We start from the raw sequence: 23,210 nt of genomic DNA on the forward strand, positions 1-23,210 counted from the left end.
TTTGGAAAAGCTGAGTTGGTGTTGTAAAGACACTTTTAAAGGTAGGTTAAAGTGAATAGAAGTCATGCACCGGTAGGAAACCGAAAAAGAGGAGGTGAGTCCGCTCGATTGCTTAAGTACCAAGCTCTTCCGGATCCAATCCTAGACATGCACACCACCATTGCCACACTCTAACATCTCGTATAATTTTGAGAAAATCGTTTGATTATGTCCGTCTTAAGAAAATGTTTAAGTTGAAAACGTTTGTTTAAAATATTTATTTCCTTGGAAAAACATTTACTTTATGGAAACTTTGCGCGTCATCGTGATCTTTTAAAAATCAAGTAGTTTTTATAAAACGAACCCTAGTGCTAACCAGTTTAATAATCCCCAAAATAAAAATAATTAAAAAGAGCGGCCTTATTACAACTTTAAACATAATAAAAATAAAATAATCTAAATTAAATGCTAAACTTATTTAAAATTGGCAATCCATCTTCATGGCCACTCTGAATCCCGCCTAGCTCCAAGTCCACCAACTAGGGCTCACCTGCAAGGAGGGAAGAGGAAGGGGTGAGTTTGGAAAACTCAGTGTATCTGAAACCCATCCAAAGCCCAATTCAGCTCGAGCCCATTGGGCCTAAGCCCTATTCAGATATCACGATACAGAGGTCAAGCCCTTTTCGAATCTGATGAGCAAGGCCTTAGCCCTTTTACATAACATGTGGCCCATAGGCCCGATTCGATAACATGAGTATCAATGAAATAATGAATGCAAGCCCATCCAGGAGACTACTCAACCCACCAACCGCTACACCGCCTGCATCAGCCCTACACACCATGTGGGAATATCTCAACCCACCCAAATTTCACACACACAGTTGCAAAGAACGCACTCAAATTCGATCGATTGAGGCAAAGCCTCCGAGACGTGGATGAACCACTTTCAAGATTTCCTCCATTAATACCCCAACCCCATGCAATGATATTAATAAAAGCATATCATGTAAAGTACAACATTGATCAATCATGCAGTTCACCAATTTAAAACCCTAGGGTATATCGGTAATTTTGCTCTTTAGGGTAATTTGGTAATTTTGCTCTTTAGGGTAATTTCGTGATCTACGCTATTGCACAAGCTAATTCAGTAATTTTATCAGTTTTATGCAATTTGATTCCACCATCTACCTAACGAAAGCTAATTTGCCCATCTCTTATCCATATTGGTCCAGTAAGCCCATTGGGCCCAGCTTTTGGCCCATCAAGCCCTTTTTCCGAAATACGCTAAAGCATCACGCTGAACGTGCTTACCACCTTGCGGTGCCAGATCTAACAATTCCTCTATGACTTGAGAGAATTCACATACTTACATGACCATGAAATGCCGAATTTGGCATTTCGGCTTTTGCCAATTGAACTAAGAAAGGGTGTTCGGACACACCGATTCATGACGAACGCTTCGAGATCCCTTCGATGTCCTACAATTTATTAGCACAGTTCTTATTTACAAACCATAATCACTAAACCCCAAATCTTACTTATCCATGATCGAACCATATCCCTAAAACCTTTGAAACCTTACCTTTTGCCAAAATCGATAGTTAGCTCGAATCTGATTGCTCCAATGAACCACGCCTTAGATTCAACGCTTAAGAAGACTCTAGTCACCGAAAGAAAACATCAGTTAAAGACTCTTAGAGCCATATGCCCAAATCGACAGCCTCCCTAATTTTAGGGACTTCGGCTTTTCTTAACTTTGCAAAATAAGAACAGATCTGAGATGATACGTACTTACCCCTTACTCCCACTTGATTTCCACGCAATCTAGTGTAGATTTATCTATCAAACAAGGGTAGAACTCGATTCCCCAAAGTCTTGAAGTTTCAGCTATAAGCCCCCAAATCTATGGTTTTTCGGCTTTTGTGTGATGAAGAAGATGATAATGTGGGGCTACAACCTTGAAGTAGAATTGCGGTCAGAGATCTAGGATTAAGAAAAGATAATTGCAAATTAATAAAAACAAAAGAACATAGGAGAACCTGGCTTTGAAGAAATCGGCACAAGCAATGATCATAGGATTTCGGCTTTTATGGATTCGCAAAAGTATTGATGAATAGCGGTGTAATGAATAGTTTTGAAGAAGAAAGAAAGAAAAATAGAAGAAGAGGAATAGGGAGGTGGTAGTTTTGCTAGAGAGGAAAAAGAGAGGAAAAACAACCCTAAGGTGTTAAAGCGAGAAGAAAAACGGCACCACTCAATACCCTAAGTGCCGAAATACTAACAACATAGCCCCCTGCCGATTTTTCCCTCATCCAAATCCCTTAAATCTCTCCCTTATCCGTCCTTAATCCAAGCATTTAAACCGATCCAACTCTCCTTTAGCGAATCCACGAACTCCAACACTTACCCTCCCGCACTAAAAAATAAATGCATCTATTTGCCAACACAGGAATCGATCCCTTGCCTTCCCAAAGCTCCACACGCCACTTTTCTAGGAGCCTAGTGGCGTCACCCTTGCCACTTAACCAAGGCTCTTTTGTGATGCAATTTACCCATCACTCCACTTAAGGCCACTTAGCGTAACCCCTAACTCCTAAGTCTAAAATTCCAAAAATTCAACTGGTTTTGGCCAACTCATGGGCCTTCTATAAGCCCATTTACCTACTCAAAATACTAATTCCACATCCAAATACAAAATTTTAAAAATCTTTACAAAATATTGAAAATCGCGAATAAACCCGAAAATCGGGATGTTACAACTCTACCTCCTTAAAGAAATTTCGACCTCGAAATTTTACCTTATCGAAACAGTTGAGGTATTGTTGTTTGCATAGCCTCCTCGATCTCCCGGTAGCTTCCTCCTTGCCATGGTTTCTCCAAAGTACTTTCACTAGTGGAATTGATTTCCTTCTCAACATCTTGACGTCACGATCAAGTATTTGCACGAGTTCCTCTTGAAGGTTAAATCTGGTGTACTTCAATTTCAAAGAATCGGTATGATATGAGTTGGGTCGATCGATACCGCCTCAACATGGATACATGAAAAGCGTCGTGGATACGATGCGATTCGTGGCAACTCTAGCTGATAAGCCACTTGGTCCAACCCGCTTAACAACCCGGTAAGGCCCAATAAACCGTGGGCTCGACTTACCCTTCTTACCAAATCTCAAAATTTTCTTCCAAGGGATACCTTCAAGAAAACCATATCCCCACAAATAACTCAATCTCTTTGCGCTTCAAATCCGCATCGACTTACGTCTATCGGACGCCTCCTTTAACCGACCCTTATCGACTTAACCTTGCTTTCGATTATGCGCCACCAATTCCGTCCAAGCACTCGTCGTTCACCCAACTCTGTCCAACACGTCGGCGTCGACATATTAAGCCCATAAAGCGCTTCATATGGTGCCATCTGAATACTTGCTTGATAGCTGTTATTGTACGCAAACTCCGCCAATGGTAAGTAGTCCTCCCAACTTCCACAAAAATCGATGATACAACCTCTCAACATATCTTCCAGAACCTGAATAACCCTTTCTGACTGTCCATCTATCTGTGGGTGAAAAGCGGTGCTAAAATCCAATCGTGTTCCCAACGCTTCTTGCAACTTCCGCCAAAACCGAGACGTAAACCTAGGGTCTCGATCAGAGATTATTGACACTGGCACCCCATGCAGTCGCACTACCTCCGCCACATATAGCTTAGCCAACTTTTGTAGTGAGTAGTCGGTACGAACATGTATGAAATGAGCAGATTTTGTTAACCTATCCACAACTACCCACACCGAATCTTTCTTGGTGGGTGTCAAAGGTAACCCACTCACAAAGTCCATTGTTACTCTTTCCCACTTCCATAGTGGAATTTTCACTGGTTGTAGTAATCCCGACGGCAGTTGGTGCTCAGCCTTAACCTGCTGGCACGTCAGACATTTCCCAACAAATTCAGTCACCTCTCGTTTTAATCCGGGCCACCAGTACACCTCTCGCAAGTCTCGGTATAACTTATTCCCTCCAGGATGCATGGCACAGAGTCCACCATGAGCCTCTTTTAGAATTAACTGCCTCAATTCAGGATCCTTTGGAATACAAACCCTTCCACGAAAACACGAACTCCTTCATTTGTTCAACCCAAAATCCTCGTTCTCACCACTCTTAACTTGTCGGAACCAAGAGCTAATGAATCGTCCTTCAACTGCTTTTTCCTTAATCTGTTCAGTCCAAGTAGGCCTTACTTGCGCTTCGCCAACAAGCTTCCATCATCGAATAGACTTAATCGATGCGAACAAGGCTCTCAAATCCGTAACAACCCTTCGACTCAATGCATCCGCCACCACATTAGCCTTTCACGAGTGGTACTCTATCGAGCATCGTAGTCTTTAAGCAACTCCACCCACCTTCGTTGCCTAAGGTTCAACTCCTTCTGAGTCAACAAATACTTTAAGCTCTTATGATCTGTGTATATGATGCACTTCTCCCCATATAAGTAATGTCTCCAAATTTTTAACGCAAAAATCACCGCTGCTAGCTCCAAATCATGCGTAGGGTAATTCACCTCATGAGCCTTAAGCTGTCGTGATGCATAAGCGACCACCTTGCCCTCTTGCATCAGTACGCAACCTAACCCCACATGCGACGCATCGCTATATACGGTGAAGTCCTTCCCAGACACCGGTTGAATCAACACTGGCGCTTCGGTCAATACCTTTTTCAACTGATCAAAAGCTTTTTGCTGTTTCTCGGTCCAGACAAATGGTACTCCTTTCCTTATGAGTTTTGTCAAGGGCGCCGCCATTACCGAGAAACCCTCCACAAACCTTCTGTAGTAACCTGCCAACCCTAGGAAACTCGAATTTACGATCTTGACCTAGGTGGCTTCCATTCGAAATAGCTTCAATTTTACGAGGATCCACCTTAATCCCCTCGGCGAGACCACATGCCCTAGGAAGGTTACCTCTTTCAACCGAATTCACACTTGCTAAATTTCGCATAGAGCTCCTTCTCCCTTAACACTTGCGGCTGTCTGGAGATGCTCATCATGCTTCGCCTCCGTTTCAGAGTATACCAAGATATCGTCGATAAAGACGACTACAAACCGATCCAAGTAAGGTTGGAATACTCGATTCATCAGATCCATAAAAGCTGCAGGTGCGTTCGTTAGCCCAAACGGCATGACCACAAACTCATAATGTCCATATCGAGTTCAAATCTTTGTCTTATGAATATCCCCTTCTTTTACCCTTAGCTGATGGTATCCAGAACGAAGATCGATTTTGGAGAATACTGAAGCTCCCCTAAATTGATCGAACAGGTCATCAATCCTTGGTAGTGGATACTTATTCTTAATCGTCGGTTTATTCAATGGCGATAATCGATCTTACATGCGCATCGTTCGTCCTTCTTCTTTACAAAGCAGGACCGGTGCTCCCCAAGGAGACACACTAGGCCTAATGAAGCCTCTATCTAATAGCTCTTGAATTTGAGCCTTGATTCCACCAACTCCTTCGGTGCCATCCTATAGGGTGCAATAGAGACTGGAGCTGTCCCTGGTAACAAATCGATTCCAAACTCAACTTCCCGATTGGGAGGTAATCCAGGAAGCTCTTCCGGGAAAACATCCCGGAATTCCCTAACAGTTCTGATGGTCTCCACAGTCAGATCCTCAGTTTCAGCTTGACTTACCAAAGCCAGATATGCCTCGCATCCCTTGCGCATCAGTTTCTCAGCCCTCAACGCCGATACTACATTGGATAAGTAATCCCTTCGTTCTCCAATGATCATAACCTCTTCATCATTGACAGTTCTTAACACCATCCTCTTAGCTGCACAATCCAAAGTTGCCTTATGCTTGGTCAACCAATCCATCCCTAGGATCAGATCGAATTCTTCAAACGGTAACTCCATCAAATCCCCACAGAAAACCTTGCCTTGAATCTCCAGAGGCACCTCCTTGAAGAGTTTCTCTACCTTAACCCAATGACCTAAAGGACTTATCACAGACACCCCACCTACAGTCTCCTCGAAGTGCACGCCCAGTGCCCCAGAAATGTTATATGCCACATACGAATGGGTTGATCCCACATCAATCAGAGCAGTATAAGGTACACCATAGATAAAAAACGTACCAGTTATGACATCAGGTGCGTCACCCTCCTCGCGGCGACGAGCAGCATACACCAAAGCTGGCTGACGAGCATCCGCGTTACCAATACCCCTGCCGGGTGCCCCACGTCCACGGCCATTACCTCCGCGACCTTGTCCACGACCTCTTGGCAGCGGTGGTCCATCCCTCACAGGTTGAGCCGGTCGCTCAGCCCCTTGTTCGGCCACTTGAGCTGGAGTGGCCCTCCTAGGACAATCCTTAATCCTATGCTCCTTAGACCCACAACGAAAACAAGCCCCAGAACGCTTCCAGCACTCTCCTTGATGCATTCTGCCGCAATCTCCACAAGCTTGCAGTCTACCTGTGTTCACCGGAACTGCTCGAACCGGTTCCCCCATCCTAGCTCTCTTAACATTTCGATTTACAGCACCCGCTGGTCCAGCATCCCTCCTGAACCGATTCCGGTCCTTATCACGATTCCTCTGTTCAGTTTGCTTCACTTCCTCGGCTATCTTAGCCTTCTCTACCAGTCTTGGCGAATCTCGCTCCCTCTGCGGAGCTATGAGCACCCTTAACTCATCTCTAAGGCCATCCTCAAAACGTACGCTGCGCTCATATTCAGTGGAAACGATGCCATTAGCATACCGACTCAATCGTAGAAACTCCACCTCATATTCAGCAATGGTCTTATTTCCCTGAGTCAGATTCAGGAACTCCTTTCTGCGTGCATCTACATAGCTAGCTCCAATATATTTCGCCTTAAAGGTCTGTTTGAGCAGTTCCCATGTTACCCTCTCACCGGGGTACCTTCTCTCACAAGAATCCACCAGCGATACGCTTCATCCCGCAAAGAACGACATTGCCCCTTTCAACTTCGCTCTCTGAAGCGGTCCGGGTCGTCCATGATCCGCTCTGTGGCTTCCAACCAAGATCGGCCACATTTGGGGCCACTCGGATCGCCCTAAAATCTCAACTCCGTTGGCCGAAGTCGTTCGAAATGGACCCCTATTCATGGGCCTGACGTTAGCTCCGACCACCCTTTCCAAAACCCTCAACATGGCACGAGACAAAGCGTCATCCCTGCGGAGCCCGATCATACGGCCCATTTTCATTAATCGGTGGTGGGCGTACCCGCCACCGTACGCGTGTTCGATGACGCCGATCCGGCTTGAGTGCTACCTCGGCCTCGACCACGGCCTCTTCCTCGAGTAGCCCTTGTACTCATAATGATTTATCTGATTACGAATTTTATGACATTAGTTTACTGGTTTCACTGTTTAATACCGAATGTCTTATGAACAGATAAAGTTTTAAAGTTATTTCACGCAATCATAATTTAGCTATGGTTCCGATCTTGTAGTCCTAATACTACATCATCAATAGCTCTATCTCTAAGGCTCAGTACTATCTACAGTATTATTTACAGTACAGTACAGTATATATATAGAGCAGAAAGATACTTACAGACTTGGTGCCGGGGATTCAGTGTGCCACTCATTTATCGGTCTATTTAAAATTTCAAATACCATGTTTTTGTTTCATGAAAATAAAAAGATTTTATTTGAAAAGACTTTTATTTTAAAACTATTGATTTAACCCCATTTAACAAATAGAAAAAAACTTGAACATCTTGAAAAACTTACCATTTCTAAAAATACCCTTCTTAGGCCCAAGTTTTTGAAAAGATTTTGGACCGATCCACACCGAGTTGTTGCAACCAGCTCTCGATACCACTAAATGTAACACCCCAAATCCGGCTGGACGTTATGACCGGATCGATCGCCACATTGATGCATTCAAAACATTCCGTATTACTTAGTTTGGAAAAGTGAGTTGGTGTTGTAAAAGACACTTTTAAAGGTAGGTTAAAGTGAATAGAAGGCATGCACCGGTAGGAAACCGAGAAAAAGAGGAGGTGAGTCCGTTGATTTGCTTAAGTACCAAGCTCTTCCGGATCCAATCCTAGACATGCACACCACCATTGCCACACTCTAACATCTCGTATAATTTTGAGAAAATCGTTTGATTATGTCCGTCTTAAGAAAATGTTTAAGTTGAAAACGTTTGTTTAAAATATTTATTTCCTTGGAAAAACATTTACTTTGCGGAAACTTTGCGCGTCATCGTGATCTTTTAAAAATCAAGTAGTTTTTATAAAACGAACCCTAGTGCTAACCAGTTTAATAATCCCCAAAATAAAAATAATTAAAAAGAGCGGCCTTATTACAACTTTAAACATAATAAAAATAAAATAATCCAAATTAAATGCTAAACTTATTTAAAATTGGCAATCCATCTTCATGGCCACTCTGAATCCCGCCTAGCTCCAAGTCCACCAACTAGGGCTCACCTGCAAGGAGGGAAGAGGAAGGGGGTGAGTTTGGAAAACTCAGTGTATACAGAAACCCATCCAAAGCCCAATTCAGCTCGAGCCCATTGGGCCTAAGCCCTATTCAGATAACGATACACATGAGGTCAAGCCCTTTTGAAATCTGATGCAAGGCCTTAGCCCCTTTTACATAACAAAGGTGGCCCATAGGCCCAGTTCAGTAACATGAGTATCAACAGAAATAATGAATGCAAGCCCATCTGGGGAGACTACTCAACCCACCAACCGCTACACTGCCCCGTACCAGCCCTACACACCATGTGGGGAATATCTCAACCCACCCAGCCCTACACACCACAGTTGCGACAGCAGCACTCAAATTCGATCGATTGAGGCAAAGCCTCCAGTACGTGGATGAACCACTTTCAGTACTTCCTCCATTAATACCCCAACCCCATGCAACAGATATTAATAAAAGCATATCATGTAAAATACAACATTGATCAATCATGCAGTTCAGCCAATTTAAAACCCTAGGGGTATATCGGTAATTTTGCTCTTTAGGGGTAATTTCGGTAATTTTGCTCTTTAGGGGTAATTTCGTGATCTACGCTACTGCACAAGCTAATTCAGTAATTTTTATCAGTTTTATGCAATTTGATTCCACCATCTACCTAACAGGCTAATTTGCCCATCTCTTATCCATATTGGTCCGTAAGCCCATTGGGCCCAGTTTTGGCCCATCAAGCCCCTTTTTCCGAAATACGCTAAAGCATCACGCGAACGTGCTTACCACCTTGCGGTGCCAGATCTAACAATTCCTCTATGACTTGAGAGCATTCACATACTTACATGACCATGAAATGCCGGAATTTCGGCATTTCGGCTTTTGCCGAATTGAACTAAGAAAGGGTGTTCGGTACACACCTGATTCGCGACGACTGCTTCTGAGATCCCTTTCGATGTCCTACAATTTATTAGCATAGTTCTTATTTACAAACCATAATCACTAAACCCCCAAATCTTACTTATCCATGATCGAACCATATCCCTAAAAACCTTTGAAACCTTACCTTTTTGCCAAAATCGATAGTTAGCTCCGAATCCGATTGCTCCAATGAACCACGCCTTAGATTCAACGCTTAAGAAGACTCTGACACCTGAAAGAAAACATCGTTAAAGACTCTTAGAGCCATATGCCCAAATCGACAGCCTCCCTAATTTTAGGGACTTGACTTTTCTTAACTTTGCAAAATAAGAACAGATCTGAGATGATACGTACTTACCCCTTACTCCCACTTGATTTCCACGGAATCTAGTGTAGATTTATCTATCAAACAAGGGTAGAACTCGATTCCCCAAAGTCTTGAAGTTTCGACTATAAGCCCTCAAATCTATGGTTTTTCGGCTTTTGTGTGATGAAGAAGATGATAATGTGGGGCTACAACCTTGAAGTAGAATTGCGGTCAGAGATCTAGGATTAAGAAAAGATAATTGCAAATTAATAAAAACAAAAGAACATAGGAGAACCTGGCTTTGAAGAAATCAGCACAAGCAATGATCATAGGATTTCGGCTTTTATGGATTCGGCAAAAGTATTGATGAATAGCAGGTGTAATGAATAGTTTTGAAGAAGAAGAAAGAAAAAATAGAAGAAGAGGAATAGGGGAGGTGGTAGTTTCGGCTAGAGAGGAAAAAAGAGAGGAAAAACAACCCTAAGGTGTTAAAGCAGAAGAAAAACGGCACCACTCAATACCCTAAGTGCCGAAATACTAACAACATAGCCCCCTGCCGATTTTTCCCTCTTCAATTCCCATAATTCGGCCAACTCCTAGCCTCATCCAAATCCCTTAAATCTCTCCCCTTATCCCTCCTTAATCCAAGCATTTAAACTGATCCAACTCTCCTTTAGCAGAATCCACCTGAACTCCAACACTTACCCCTCCTGCACTAAAAAATAAATGCATCTATTTGCCAACACAGGGAATCGATCCCTTGCCTTCCCAAAGCTCCACACGCCACTTTTCTAGGAGCCTAGTGGCGTCACCCTTGCCACTTAACCAAGGCTCTTTTTGTGATGCAATTTACCCATCACTCCACTTAAGGCCACTTAGCCAGAACCCCTAACTCCTAAGTCTAAAATTCCAAAAATTCAACTGGGTTTTGGCCAACTCATGGGCCTTCTATAAGCCCATTTACCTACTCAAAATACTAATTCCACATCCAAATACAAAATTTTAAAAATCTTTACAAAATATTGAAAATCGCGAATAAACCCGAAAATCAGGATGTTACATTTATTCATACCTCTACTACTTTCTATTTATTCCGTTCATCTTATCAAGTAAGCCATATACACTACATCATATGAGCATGAAGCAAATATGGATATTTATCACATATGCATCATAAACTTTTATTCATACTTTTCTGAACCAAGACTTATCATAATCATAATTTTACTCAAATACCTTCACATAACATTGAACATGGTCGGCACAGCTCGGTTGAGAGTACCCTATCTAAATAAGACGGTACTCATACGCGTCGGAAGACATCACACTATCACAGATCAGTGGCATGTATAGCTAAACTTTTACACATGCTAGGTTAGTCCGAGAACCGACTAAACCTGCTCTGATACCACCAAATGTAACACCCTGTACCCGATACCATTGTCGAAGTCGAACACGAGGTGTTAATAGACTTAATTCATTACTTAAACAGCTCAAACAATTTATTTTTAAAATTTTCAGTCAAGCTAACAATCTGCATCATATTCGTTTAAAAATTCATATCTCGAGTTACGAAACTCGAAATCCAATTACATAAATTTTTCCTGAAACTAGACTCATATATATATTTACTAATTTTTTTATAGAATTTTTGGTCGAGCAAATTAGTACAGTTTATTAGTTAAATTCTCCCCTGTTTCAGAGTTTGGCTGCTCTGACCTCTGTGTATTACGAATCAAATATCTCCCCGTACAGAGTTTCAATGACTATATCGTTTGCTTATAATAAAACTAGACTCAATAAGGAATCTGTACATATAAATTATGACTTCTAATTATCTTTGAACAATTTATGCTGAATTTCCAAATTCAGAATAGGGGATCCAGAAATTGCTCTGGCCCTGTTTCACAAAAATTTAAACATATCATAAAATATAACTCATATACCTATTTTGTTCCATCCATATGAAAATAGACTCATAATTATTCAATTCCATATATTATTCATCATCTAATTGTATCTCTACAATTTTTAGTGATTTTTCAAACTCAAGTCACTGCTGATGTCTGAATCTATTTTATGGTAAATTTTACCTATTTCATGGTTTCCATGGATTAGCTAGCAATTTAGCATACATAACACCAAATATGATCATGATTAGCCATTCCAATGGCTAATCATTACCAAGCATTTCCATACCACTCAATAAGCATATCATAAGACCATATACATAAAATGATTATAATGCTATACATGCCATACTCAAAATATAGAAGCCATTATGCCAAGATGGTATACGGATAGTGTGAGCGTGCCGCCGACCGTTTCTGATTTCCGAGCTGGCTTGTCAACACTACAAGGAATGAAAAGGAGGGAGTAAGCATAAATGCTTAGTAAGTTCACATGCAAATAGCAAGTAACATAACTATATAAGCAAACATAAAACATCATTTATATAATCATCACCGAGACATTCATATCACATTTTCATTTATCATCTTACCATGTTGTTGTTATATCGAGTTTTCAACTCGAGGGTTAAGTACATACCTGTTCAAAGTATTCATTTCACAACACTTACCAATACGTCCCTTTCATCTTGAGTATTCCTCCGCTTTAGTAAAATTTTACCCGTTGAACACATCGGAATATAATTCGGATACATGGAAAGTTTGCACATAAGTGCCACATATGTAGCCAAGCTACTATGTAACCCGCCCATAAGCAAACTCGGACTCAACTCAACGAGCTCGGGTGTTCGCATCCATGAGTGAACTCGGACTCAACTCAACGAGTTCGGATGCCTAGTTACATCTCACGAACTCGGACTCAACTCAACGAGTTCAGACATTTGCATCCATAAGTGAACTCGGACTCAACTCAACGAGTTCGAATGCTCAACCATCCTAGTGACATGTCACTTGTATCCTAATCTATTCCTAAGGTTCAAACAGGCGTTTTCCTTGATCACACATCTTTGCCATCTTCCACGGAATATCGAAATTGATACTTCGGTGATAGTTCATACTCATCAAGTAATTCACATAATTACATATTATTCAACAATAACCACAAAGCATAATATTTCATGATAATAATCAGCATCATATCATATAAACAACATTAAATTGCTTAAAATGACAATTATGTTACTACATTTACACATGAACTTACCTCGTATGCGAAAATGGCTACTTTTACCATTTCGTCCACAACTTGGTATTTTCCCCATTTTAGCCCGAATTTTAGTTTTCCTTGCTCTATCATTTAAAATATAGTCTAATTAGGACTCACATTATTCAAATAGACCCAAAATCATATTTTGGAAAAAATACAGTTTTGCCCCTAAACTTTTGCATATTTACACTTTTGCCCCAAAGCTCGTAAATTAAACTTCAGCCTATTTTCTTATGTTATATGACATGCTGATCATTTTTCCCTTCTATGGCAACATCAAATTCTCACTCTAACATGTACTTATGACTATTAGGTATTTTTACCGATTAAGCCCTTTTGCTAGTTTTCGCTTAAAACCGAGTAGCACAAGTTGTCTAACATAATTTAAAACCTCATATTCTATCATAAAACACCAAAATACACAAATTTCACCTATGGGTATTTTTCCAAATATAAACCCTAGGTTAAATTATTGCTAGCATAAGCTTAATCGAGCTACCGGGACTCCAAAAACGTAAAGAACTTGAAAAACGGGGCTAGAATGGACTTACAATCGAGCTTGGAAGCTTGAAAAACCCTAGCCATGGTTTCTCCTTGCTATATTCGGCCATGGGGTTGAAGATGAGCAAAATTGGCTTTTAATTTTGTATTTTAATTCATTTTACCCCTAAATGACCAAAATGCCCTTACTACTAAACTTTCCAAAAATTCCATCCATGTCCAATTTTTGTCCATAGACTTAGAAATTGGTAAAATTGCTATTTAAGACCTCCTAATTAATATTTCAAAACAGTTTCATACTACAAACTTCTAGAATGCAAGTTTTACAAATTATTTGATTTAGTCCCTAATTTCAATGTAAACACTTTATGCATAAAATTTCTTCACGAAATTTTCACACAATCATGAAATCATATCATAGACCTCAAAATAATCATAAAATAATTATTTCTATCTCAGATTTTGTGGTCACGAAACCACTATTCTGACTAGGCCCAAAATCAGGATATTACAAGAACAATGAAACATAATATCATTCAATATTATAAACATATCATAAACAAATCCTACATACACATACTTCCCTAAATCGAGCCCTCGAGACCCAAGAAATACCTTAGAAACAATTCAGAACTATATTAAAATCATTTGGAAAGTCCAGGAAAAAGCTGCAAAAATTTGGATGCAGAGGTCACATGGTTGTGTGCCTTACATGGCTGAGACACAGGCCCGTGTCTTAGGCCGTGTCACCCTTGAACAAGGTACATACGGCCTTGTCCCATCCCATTTCCTCACCCGTGTAACTTTCTGAGTAGGCTCACACGGCTGTGTCACACGCTCATGTGCCAGGCCGTGTGCTAGGCCGTGTAACTCACTGACTTGCATACAAAGGAATCATCAGATGACACACGGCCGTGTCGCCAGGCCGTATGCCCCACATGGCTAAGTCACACGTTTGTGTCTCAAGCTGTGTGGACATAGATTTTCCTAAAAAAAAGCCATTTCCTATATCATTTCATGCATAACCATTTGTACAAATTGTGTACACTTACAAGGCATCAAACCATACCTAAACATGCATATATTTGTCATTCCAAAAGTCTAAATTCAACTAACCAATATGTCATTCAAAGGCACCTCAAAAGCAATCATCAAAACTTACCTAAACATGTCAACTTTACCTAATTTCAAAAATCAATATCTAGTTCAACCTTTACCAAAACATGCCACAAACATATCCATTAGCACATCTTTTCAAACATACAATTTGAACCATTCAAACATGCATAGTAGCATAACCAAGTTGACACAATTCGACAAAGTATCACATGCTACCAAAACAAGATAACATCTATAACTTAAACAAGCCAATCCACCAACTAAACATTCATCACAATGACATTACATTCAACCTATTCATGCCATTATAACCTTGGCCAAAACATTCAAAAACTACTAATATTTATGTTAGATAGTGTGATAGATCTCTGACGAGTTTCCAAAATGATCAAGTTTCTGATAATCTATAAAAAATATAAAAGAAACTACATAAACACTTAATGCTTAGTAAGTTCAACAAAATAAAACGTAACTAACCATTTCATTTACATAACAATAAGTATAAGCATAATGAAACCCAAACCACAAGCTTCACACAAGCCTATGCATCATCATCAATACACAAGTTAGTGCATTTATACATAACTCATTTGAATTAATCATAAATAAGTCATTTTCCATATGAAAATACATTATTTGATTCATACATCCTTTTCATGAGCATATGTACAATTCCATTTGAAATCTTACCATTTCAATCCATTTTCTTGCCCGTTGACCCATCTAGAATATCATAGGATACTTGGGAAAGCTTACACAAAGTGTGCTTAAGCATATAGCCATATCATTTCCTTTACATCGTTGCTCACACAAGCTGTGAAATGGGCCTACTCACATTACCTGTGAAATGGGCCTGCTCACACGAGCTATGGGTCGAAATGTAAGCTACACGTGCTGCTCACATGAGCTGTGGAGTGTCTAGAACAAATGAAGGGCCTCAGCCATCAGTAGGACATTCAAAACCAGCACCTGAAACATGAAATCCCTAATGACATGTCAGTTGTTTCCTACGAATTCCTAAGGTTCAACTGGGACTCAATATCCATAAATCATCATAGCTTTGGTACGATTATACATCGATCCATTTACATTAAGCTAACATAATAAGCATTCAAATTAACAACATTAAGTCAATAACCGTTCATACGAACTTACCTCAACAACTAGGGACGTGAAGGCAAATCGAGCTAATTCAAAGCTTTTGCTTTGCCTTGATCTAAGTCCGTACATCTTCTATCTTGATCTAAATAAAAAATTTCAATCCATTTAATACTTATAGTATTCAATTTAGTCGATATTTCATATTTATGCAATACTACTATTTTGCCCTTAACAATTTAGTCCTTAAGCTCGTAAATTGAAATCTAAGCAATTTAATCCTCCATTCCAGCTAACCAAATCTATTAGGGAATTATATCAACCCAAACAAACCATCATTTTATAAATTTTTCATGAACTTTTACTATTTTTACAAATCAATCCCTAAATACAAATTTCACAAAAAATAACTTTACAAAACTCGTTTATTTAGCAATAAGGACTCATAATATACCATTAAACATCAAGAACCATACAAAAACATTCATGGCATAACCCTAAACCTTTAAAAGTTTTACAAATTAACCTTCGGGCTAGCTAGATTAAGCTAAAATGATCTCAAAAATATAAAAATCATTAAAAACGGGGCTTAAAAACTCACCATGCAAGCAAAGGAACTTGACCAAATGCCCTAGCTTGGTATAATGGAGTATTTTTGTGGTGGTAAGAAGAACTGAAGAAGCCGAACATAGTTTTCTTTGTTCAGTTTAGTTTTAATTACTCATTTAACTTTTCACCCTTTAAAATTTATCAAAATTTCAATAAAACCTTTTCGTGAATATCCACTAACTATTCAAATGGTCTAATTACCATCTGGACATTCACTTAAAAGTTTCATAGCCATTTGACCCTTTTAACTAATGAAACTCTACTTTTACACTTTTTACAATTTAGTCATTTTCACTTAACTAATCAAGAAAATATTAGAATTTATTAAAAAAATTTTAATATGAATAATAATATCTTGTAAACATTAAAATAATAATAAAATAATAATTTTCTCGTCAAATTTGTGGTACCAAAACCATTATTCTAATATTATTGAGAATGGGCTATTACAACTCTCCCCCTAAAGTAATTTTCGTCCCTAAAAATCTTACTAGAAAATAGGTTCAGGTATTGCACTTTAATAGCTTCTTCTGATTCCTAGGTAGCCTCTTCTATTCCGTGTCATGTCTAGAGAACTTTAACTACAGCTATACTTTTATTTCTCAATTCTTTAACTTCTTGAGCTAGTATTCTGATCAATTCTTCACTATACATCATATCTGGATGAATCTCAACATCTACAGCTGAAATCACGTGTGAATGATCTGATCGATACTGTCGTGACATGGATATGTGAAATACATTGTGAATCTTTTCTAACTCTAACGCAAAGCCAATCGGTAAGCTACTAGACCAATCTTTTCATTGATCTCGTATGGTTCGATAAACTGCGAACTAAGCTTTCCTTTCCGCACAAATTGAAGAACTTTATTCAAATGTGATACTTTTAGAAATAGTTTCTTGCCGACTTGAAATTCAATATCTTTTATTTTGAAAATCTGCGAAAGATTTCTGACAATCAGAAGTAGCTTTCAAACTATCATGTACCACTTTGACTTTTTCTTCGGTTTCTCGAATCAAATCTATCACGTACCATACATTTTTTACCATACAAATCCTAGACCCTAAACTTATTTATTTAGAAAAAAAGACACATAATCTACCATTAAACATCAAGAACCATACAAAAACATTTATGGCATAACCCTCAACCTGTAACAGTTTTGCAAATTGACTTCTAGGCTATCTAGATTAAGCTAAAACGATCTAAAAAATATATAAAAATCATTAAAAATAGGGCTTAAAAACTCACCATGCAAGCAAAGGAACTTGATTGAATGCCTTAGCTTGGTTTAATGGAGTATTTTTGGCAGTGGTAGTAAGAAATGAAGAAGCTGAACATAGTTCTCTTTGTTCACTTTAGTTTTAATTACTCATTTACCTTTTTGCCCTTTAAAAATCATAAAAATTTTGATAAAACCATTCCATGAATATCCACAAACTATTAAAATAGTCTAATTACCATCTGGACATTCACTTAAAAGTTCAATAGTCATTTGACCCTTTTAACTAATGGAACTCTACTTTTACACTTTTTAAGATTAAGCCCTTTCCACATAATTAATCATGCAAACATTAAAATTTCTTAATGAAATTTTAATATGACTCTAATAATATCCCGTAAACATTAAACTAATAATAAAATATTAATTTTCTCATCAAATTTGTGGTACCGAGCCACTATTCCAATATTACTGAAAATAGGCTGTTACAACTCTCCCCCTAAAAGAACTTTCATCCCCAAAAATCTTACCAGAAAATAGGTTCAGGTATTGCACTTTCATAGCTTTTTCTAGTTCCCAGGTAACCTCTTCTATTCCGTGTCTTTTCCAGAGAACTTTAACTAAAGCTATACTTTTATTTCTTAATTCTTTAACTTCTCGAGCTAGAATTGTCATTAGCTCTTCACTATTCGTCATATCTAGCTGAATCTCAACATCTACAAGTGAAATCACGTGTAACGCCCCAAAAATTTAGGGTCCTTGTTTTTGCAAGCTTTGATGTAATTATCATGTTTTCTTTTTTTTCTAAGTGATTTGGGTGTGTTTGGGAATTTTTGAGAAGCCTGGGTTCAAGTCTGGGCTTTTGGAAAAATTTTAGTTTTTCCCTTTAGTTGAACCTTGGCTTTAGCTTGTAGGCCTTATAAATAATAGTGCTTGTATTGTGACACAAAGAAAGTGTGTGGTCTAGTGGTAAGGTGGCGTCTTGCTTCTGCTGGGGGACTTGAGTTCGAGTCCTGAGTTACGCAATAGAGTAGCTATTTTGCTGCCTGAGCTGTGTAGGTAGTGGAGTTGCACCAAAACACAGCTAAGGGGAGTTTGAAAAGAGTTTGAATGGGATGTTGGAGTAGATCAAAGAGGAAATCATGGAAAGATTGGAGGAGTGAATTAAAGAGCTGGGGAAGTGGTTGTTGTTGGCCGAAAATGGGATTCTTTGGGTGCCAATTTGGTCGTAGGCACTTAGTGCCGAAATTATCTAGCTTTTGGCTTTTTGTTTCGGTAGCTATTCTCCTTTTGTTTTTCTCTCTTTCGGGTTCAAGCCTATTTGGAGTAGCCGTGTTGCGTTTTTACCATTCGGGTATTTTTTCTACATTGGTATTCTTTTCAAGTCTGGCTTACTCTTGTTAACATGATAATTTCTTTTATCTTCTTTGAGCAGTAGCCAAATATTCTTTTCTCTCCCCATGGCCATTCTTTCATCTTCTTCAAGCGTCTCTTTTCCTATTGCTACCCAAACACCTTCTACATTTCCTCATCTCTTTAGTTTGGATTTTGCAGTTGTGGGTTTTTTCTTTAAGTCGATTGTTGTTCTTCTTCTCTTAATCTTCTTTCAGTTTACCCTGTATTTTGGTTTGGCCAATTACTATTCTTCTCTGTTATTTCGGCTTGCAAGGGTTCTGTCGAATTGGTAAGTAGTCATAGGTCCTCTCTATTGTTTCTCTGTTATTGCTTTATGGGCTCAAATTCATTTCTTCTGCCTTCTTCTAAAAGCCGAATACTTCTTCTCTTAGTGCTTTGTGATTGCTGAATGGTGACTACTTCCCCATGATATGTGTTCGTTGGATTCTAGGTATTACCGAAGAGTGAAAAGTGTAAGAGTTCTCAAGCTTTTGAAACCCTGTCTCCCAGTATTCGGTAAAGGTAATTTTGATACCTTGTTTTTGGGGTATACACCAGTTACCCCAATGTTTTATAGGGCAATATTTAGGAGATAAGCCACATCTTTAGTTTATTCTATCTAACAAGATCTACCATTAGTGCAGTTAATTACCAAGGTGCGAGTGATTGATTTTGGTCGATGTTCTAGGAGGGATATATCGCAGATCGTCTAATCGTGGTAGGTGACGATTGCTTAATCGTGGATTAGGTGCTTGTGAATGTTAATAATTAGGGAAACTGATTGAATACTTGGAATGTATGTATGTCGGTGCTCTAGGGTTTGTTTTTTTCACAAGTGCTTGCAATCAGGTGTGTAACTGTGCACCAAAATCTGTTACTGTCAAAAGGACGAAAAAGGTGTGTAACCACACCCTTCCTTACTGTAGATCGGCAAAAGCTAAAAAGTCGAAGTGCCGAAACTTCGGCATTTTAGGCCTCACGAGTGTGCGATCGCTCGTGGGGTAAACTGAGTCCACAAATATTTAGTGATAGTCTGTAAAGGCCACTACGAGCGTTTCCGAGGACTTTGGCCGTTATGGGCCACGTTGGGCTGAAATGGGTCGTGTGGGCCCAATGGGCCCATGGACCCCACACAAATTAAATCCACAGTAAGTGAAATATTGGACTGGGCTATGTAGGTCACATAGCCGTAGCTAAATTTGGGCTAAATGGCCCACACGAACGTGTGAGCCCACTTGGGCCAAGTAGTGGGCCTTGGGCCCATTTACACTGTTATGATCATTTAGGTTATCTGGGTCGCTCGAGGCGACTGTAGACCTTTGGAGAGGTTGTAGTTTGAGCCGAAACCCTAAATTAGGTAAAATGATCGTAGTACCCCTGTATAGTAAAATGACAGTTATGCCCTTATGCTCCGTATGACTAATTTGCTTATGATTTACATATATGATTGTACTGAGTATGACTTTTCATACACGTAATACTTATGACATGACATATTGCATGGGGTTGGGGTCTGATTTGGAGGAAGTTCTATACTAGTGATTTTGCCACGTATTCTGATTCTAGTGGCTCTGCCACGTTTTCTGTTAATAGTAGCTTCGTTGCGTTATTGGTATGTTGGTTGGGTGCATCGATAGAATCCCCACATGGTGCGTTGGCTGGTACGGGTGGTGTGCTGGTTGGATTGGGTTGGGATACTTATTTGTTCTGTATTGATTCTGTTTTGGGCTTAGGCCCACTCTGCTATTATATAGGGCTAAAGCCCAAACTACTCTTTAACTGAATAAGGCTACGGCCTGTTTTGCATATTCTGATTTCTATTGTCTGTTAGGGGATTACACACTAAGTTCTTGTAAACTCACCCTTTCCTTTTTAACTGTACAGGTAATCCTCAGCCTTAGACGATTTGGTGCTGCGAGGGACTTGGAAGTGGTCACACTGCTACTCCTGTTTTTCTTTTATTTGGTGTTTATTTGCTATTAGATTTCATTTTGGGTTTTGAATTGTAATAATGCCTCTCTAATTTTTCAGCTTTTAATTTGGGGATTTTTGCTTATCATGATTTATATTTGTTAAAAGTAGAATGTGGTTTTCAAAATGATAACTATTTTCAAAACACTGCGTTTCTGCAACACTTTTAAGATGCTTCTGTGACAAAAAAGGTTTTAAAAGTAATGACGATTTGAAGTGAATAAAAAATAGCTAGAATGACTTGAGTTTTAACAAAGAGGCTTTAAAATTTCCAAACAGGTTTATCATCACCAAGAACAAATTATTGAAAAGCACTCCAAGGTGACACCGCCAGATTTGGCCATAACGTCTAGGCCGGGTTTGGGGTGTTACATCATGTGTGAATGATATGATTGATACTATCGTAACATCGATACATGAAATACGTTATGAATCTTTTCTAACTCTGATGGCAAAACCAATCGCTAAGCTATTAGACCAATCCTTTCAATGATCTCGTACGGTCCTATAAACTGCAAACTAAGCTTTCCTTTCCGGCTAAATCTAAGAACTTTCTTCCAAGGTGATACTTTTAGAAATACTTTGTCACCAACTTGAAATTCAATATCTTCTCTTTTCTAATCTACGTAAGATTTTTGACGATCAGAAGTAGCTTTCAAACTATCACGTACCACTTTGACTTTTTCTTTGGTTTCTCAAATCAAATCTATCATGTACCATACATTTTCGACCATACAAACCCTAAACCCTAAACTTGTTTATTTATAAAAAAATAATAATTATCTACCATTAAACATCAAGAACCAAACAAAAACATTCATTGCATAACCCACAACCTTTAACAGTTTTACAAATTGAGCCCCAAGCTAGCTAGATTAAGCAAAAAGAATCTAAAAAACATAAAAATCACTAAAAACGGGGCTTAAAAACTCACCATGCAAAGCAAAGGAACTTGATTGAATGCCCTAGCTTGGTTTAATGGAGTATTTTTGGTGGTGGTAGGAAGAAATGAAGAAGATGAATATAGTTTTCTTTGTTTAATTTAGTTTTAATTACTCGTTTACCTTTTTTCCCTTTAAAAATTATCAAAATTTCAATAAAACCTTTCCACGAATATCCACTAACTATTCAAATGGTCTAATTACCATATGGACATTCACTTAAAAGTTTCATAGCCATCTGACCCTTTTAACTAATGGAACCCTACTTTTATACTTTTACGATTTAGTCATTTTCACTTAATTAATCATGCAAACATCAAAATTTCTTAACAAAATTTTAATACGACTCAAATAATATCCCATAAAAATTAAAATAATAATAAAATAATAATTTTCGCGTCAAATTTGTGGTACAGAAACCACTATTCTGATATTACTGAAAATAGGCTGTTACAACTCTCCCCTTAGAAGAATTTTCGTCCTCAAAAATCTTATTAGAATATAGGTTCAGGAATTGCACTTTAATAGCTTCTTTCAGTTCCCAGGTAGGCTCTTCTATTCCGTGTCGTTTCTAGAGAACTTTAACTGAATCTATACTTTTATTTCTCAATTCTTTAACTTCTCGAGCTAGAATTCTGATCAGTTCTTCACTATACGTCATATCTAGCTGAATCTCAACATCTACAGGTGAAATCACGTGTGAATAATCTGATCGATACTGTCATAACATCGATACGTGAAATAAATTATGAATCTTTTCTAACTCTGACGGCAAAGCCAATCAATAAACTACTGGATCAATCGTTTCATTGATCTCGTACGGTCCGATAAACCGAACACTGAGCTTTCCTTTTCGGCCAAATCGAGGAACTTTCTTCCAAGGTGATACGTTTAGAAATACGTTTTTGCTTACTTGAAATTCAATATCTTTTATTTTCAAATCTGCTTAAGATTTCTGACGATCAGAAGTAGCTTTCAATCTATCATATACACATTGAAGTTTTTCTTCAGTTTCTCGAATCAAATCTATCACGAACCATAAATTTTTTACCATACAAACCCTAAACCCTAAACTTGTTTATTTAGAAAAAAAGGACTCATAATCTTAAACATCAAGAACCATACAGAAACATTAACAGCATAACCTTCAACCTTTAACAGTTTTACAAATTGACCCCTGGGTGAGATAGACTAAGCTAAAACGATCTAAAAAACATAAAAAATCATTACAAAATAGGGCTTAAAAACTCATCTTACAAGCAAAGGAACTTGACCAAATGCCCTAGCTTGGTTTAATAGAGTAATTTTGGTGGTGGTAGGAAGAAATGAAGAAGATGAACATAGTTTTCTTTGTTTAATTTAGTTTTAATTACTCATTTACCTTTTTGCCCTCTAAAAATTATTAAAATTTCAATAAAACCTTTCCATGAATATCCACTAACTATTAAAATGCCTAATTACCATCTGGACATTCAATTAAAAGTTTCATAGCCATTTGACCTTTTTAACTAATGGAACTCTACTTTTATACCTT

General features: G+C 38.5%; 1 protein-coding gene and 1 long non-coding RNA gene across 2 annotated transcripts; both read right to left on the minus strand.

Moving 5' to 3' along the window:
* Positions 1 to 327: 327 nt before the first annotated feature.
* LOC128279892 (uncharacterized) lies at positions 328 to 6,591 on the minus strand. The gene is made up of 2 exons (XM_053018496.1): positions 6,101 to 6,591; positions 328 to 529 (listed from the first exon to the last, which is right to left on the minus strand). Exons 1-2 carry the CDS (start codon positions 6,474 to 6,476, stop codon positions 519 to 521), a joined length of 387 nt encoding a protein of 128 aa, XP_052874456.1. The 5' UTR covers positions 6,477 to 6,591; the 3' UTR covers positions 328 to 518.
* Positions 6,592 to 8,054: 1,463 nt separating this feature from the next.
* Positions 8,055 to 9,561, minus strand: LOC128281941 (uncharacterized). Its single transcript, XR_008272241.1, has 3 exons — positions 9,481 to 9,561; positions 9,335 to 9,374; positions 8,055 to 8,428 (listed from the first exon to the last, which is right to left on the minus strand). It is a non-coding gene; the product is annotated as an uncharacterized LOC128281941 (long non-coding RNA).
* Positions 9,562 to 23,210: the final 13,649 nt, after the last annotated feature.

The sequence above is a fragment of the Gossypium arboreum genome, chromosome 1, assembly GCF_025698485.1.
Source record: "Gossypium arboreum isolate Shixiya-1 chromosome 1, ASM2569848v2, whole genome shotgun sequence".
NCBI lineage: Eukaryota > Viridiplantae > Streptophyta > Magnoliopsida > Malvales > Malvaceae > Gossypium > Gossypium arboreum.

Coding starts and splice junctions, on each gene's coding strand:
- LOC128279892 (XM_053018496.1), bottom strand. CDS start 6,476: ATGGGGGAACCGGTTCGAGCAGTTCCGGTGAACACAGGTAGACTGCAA.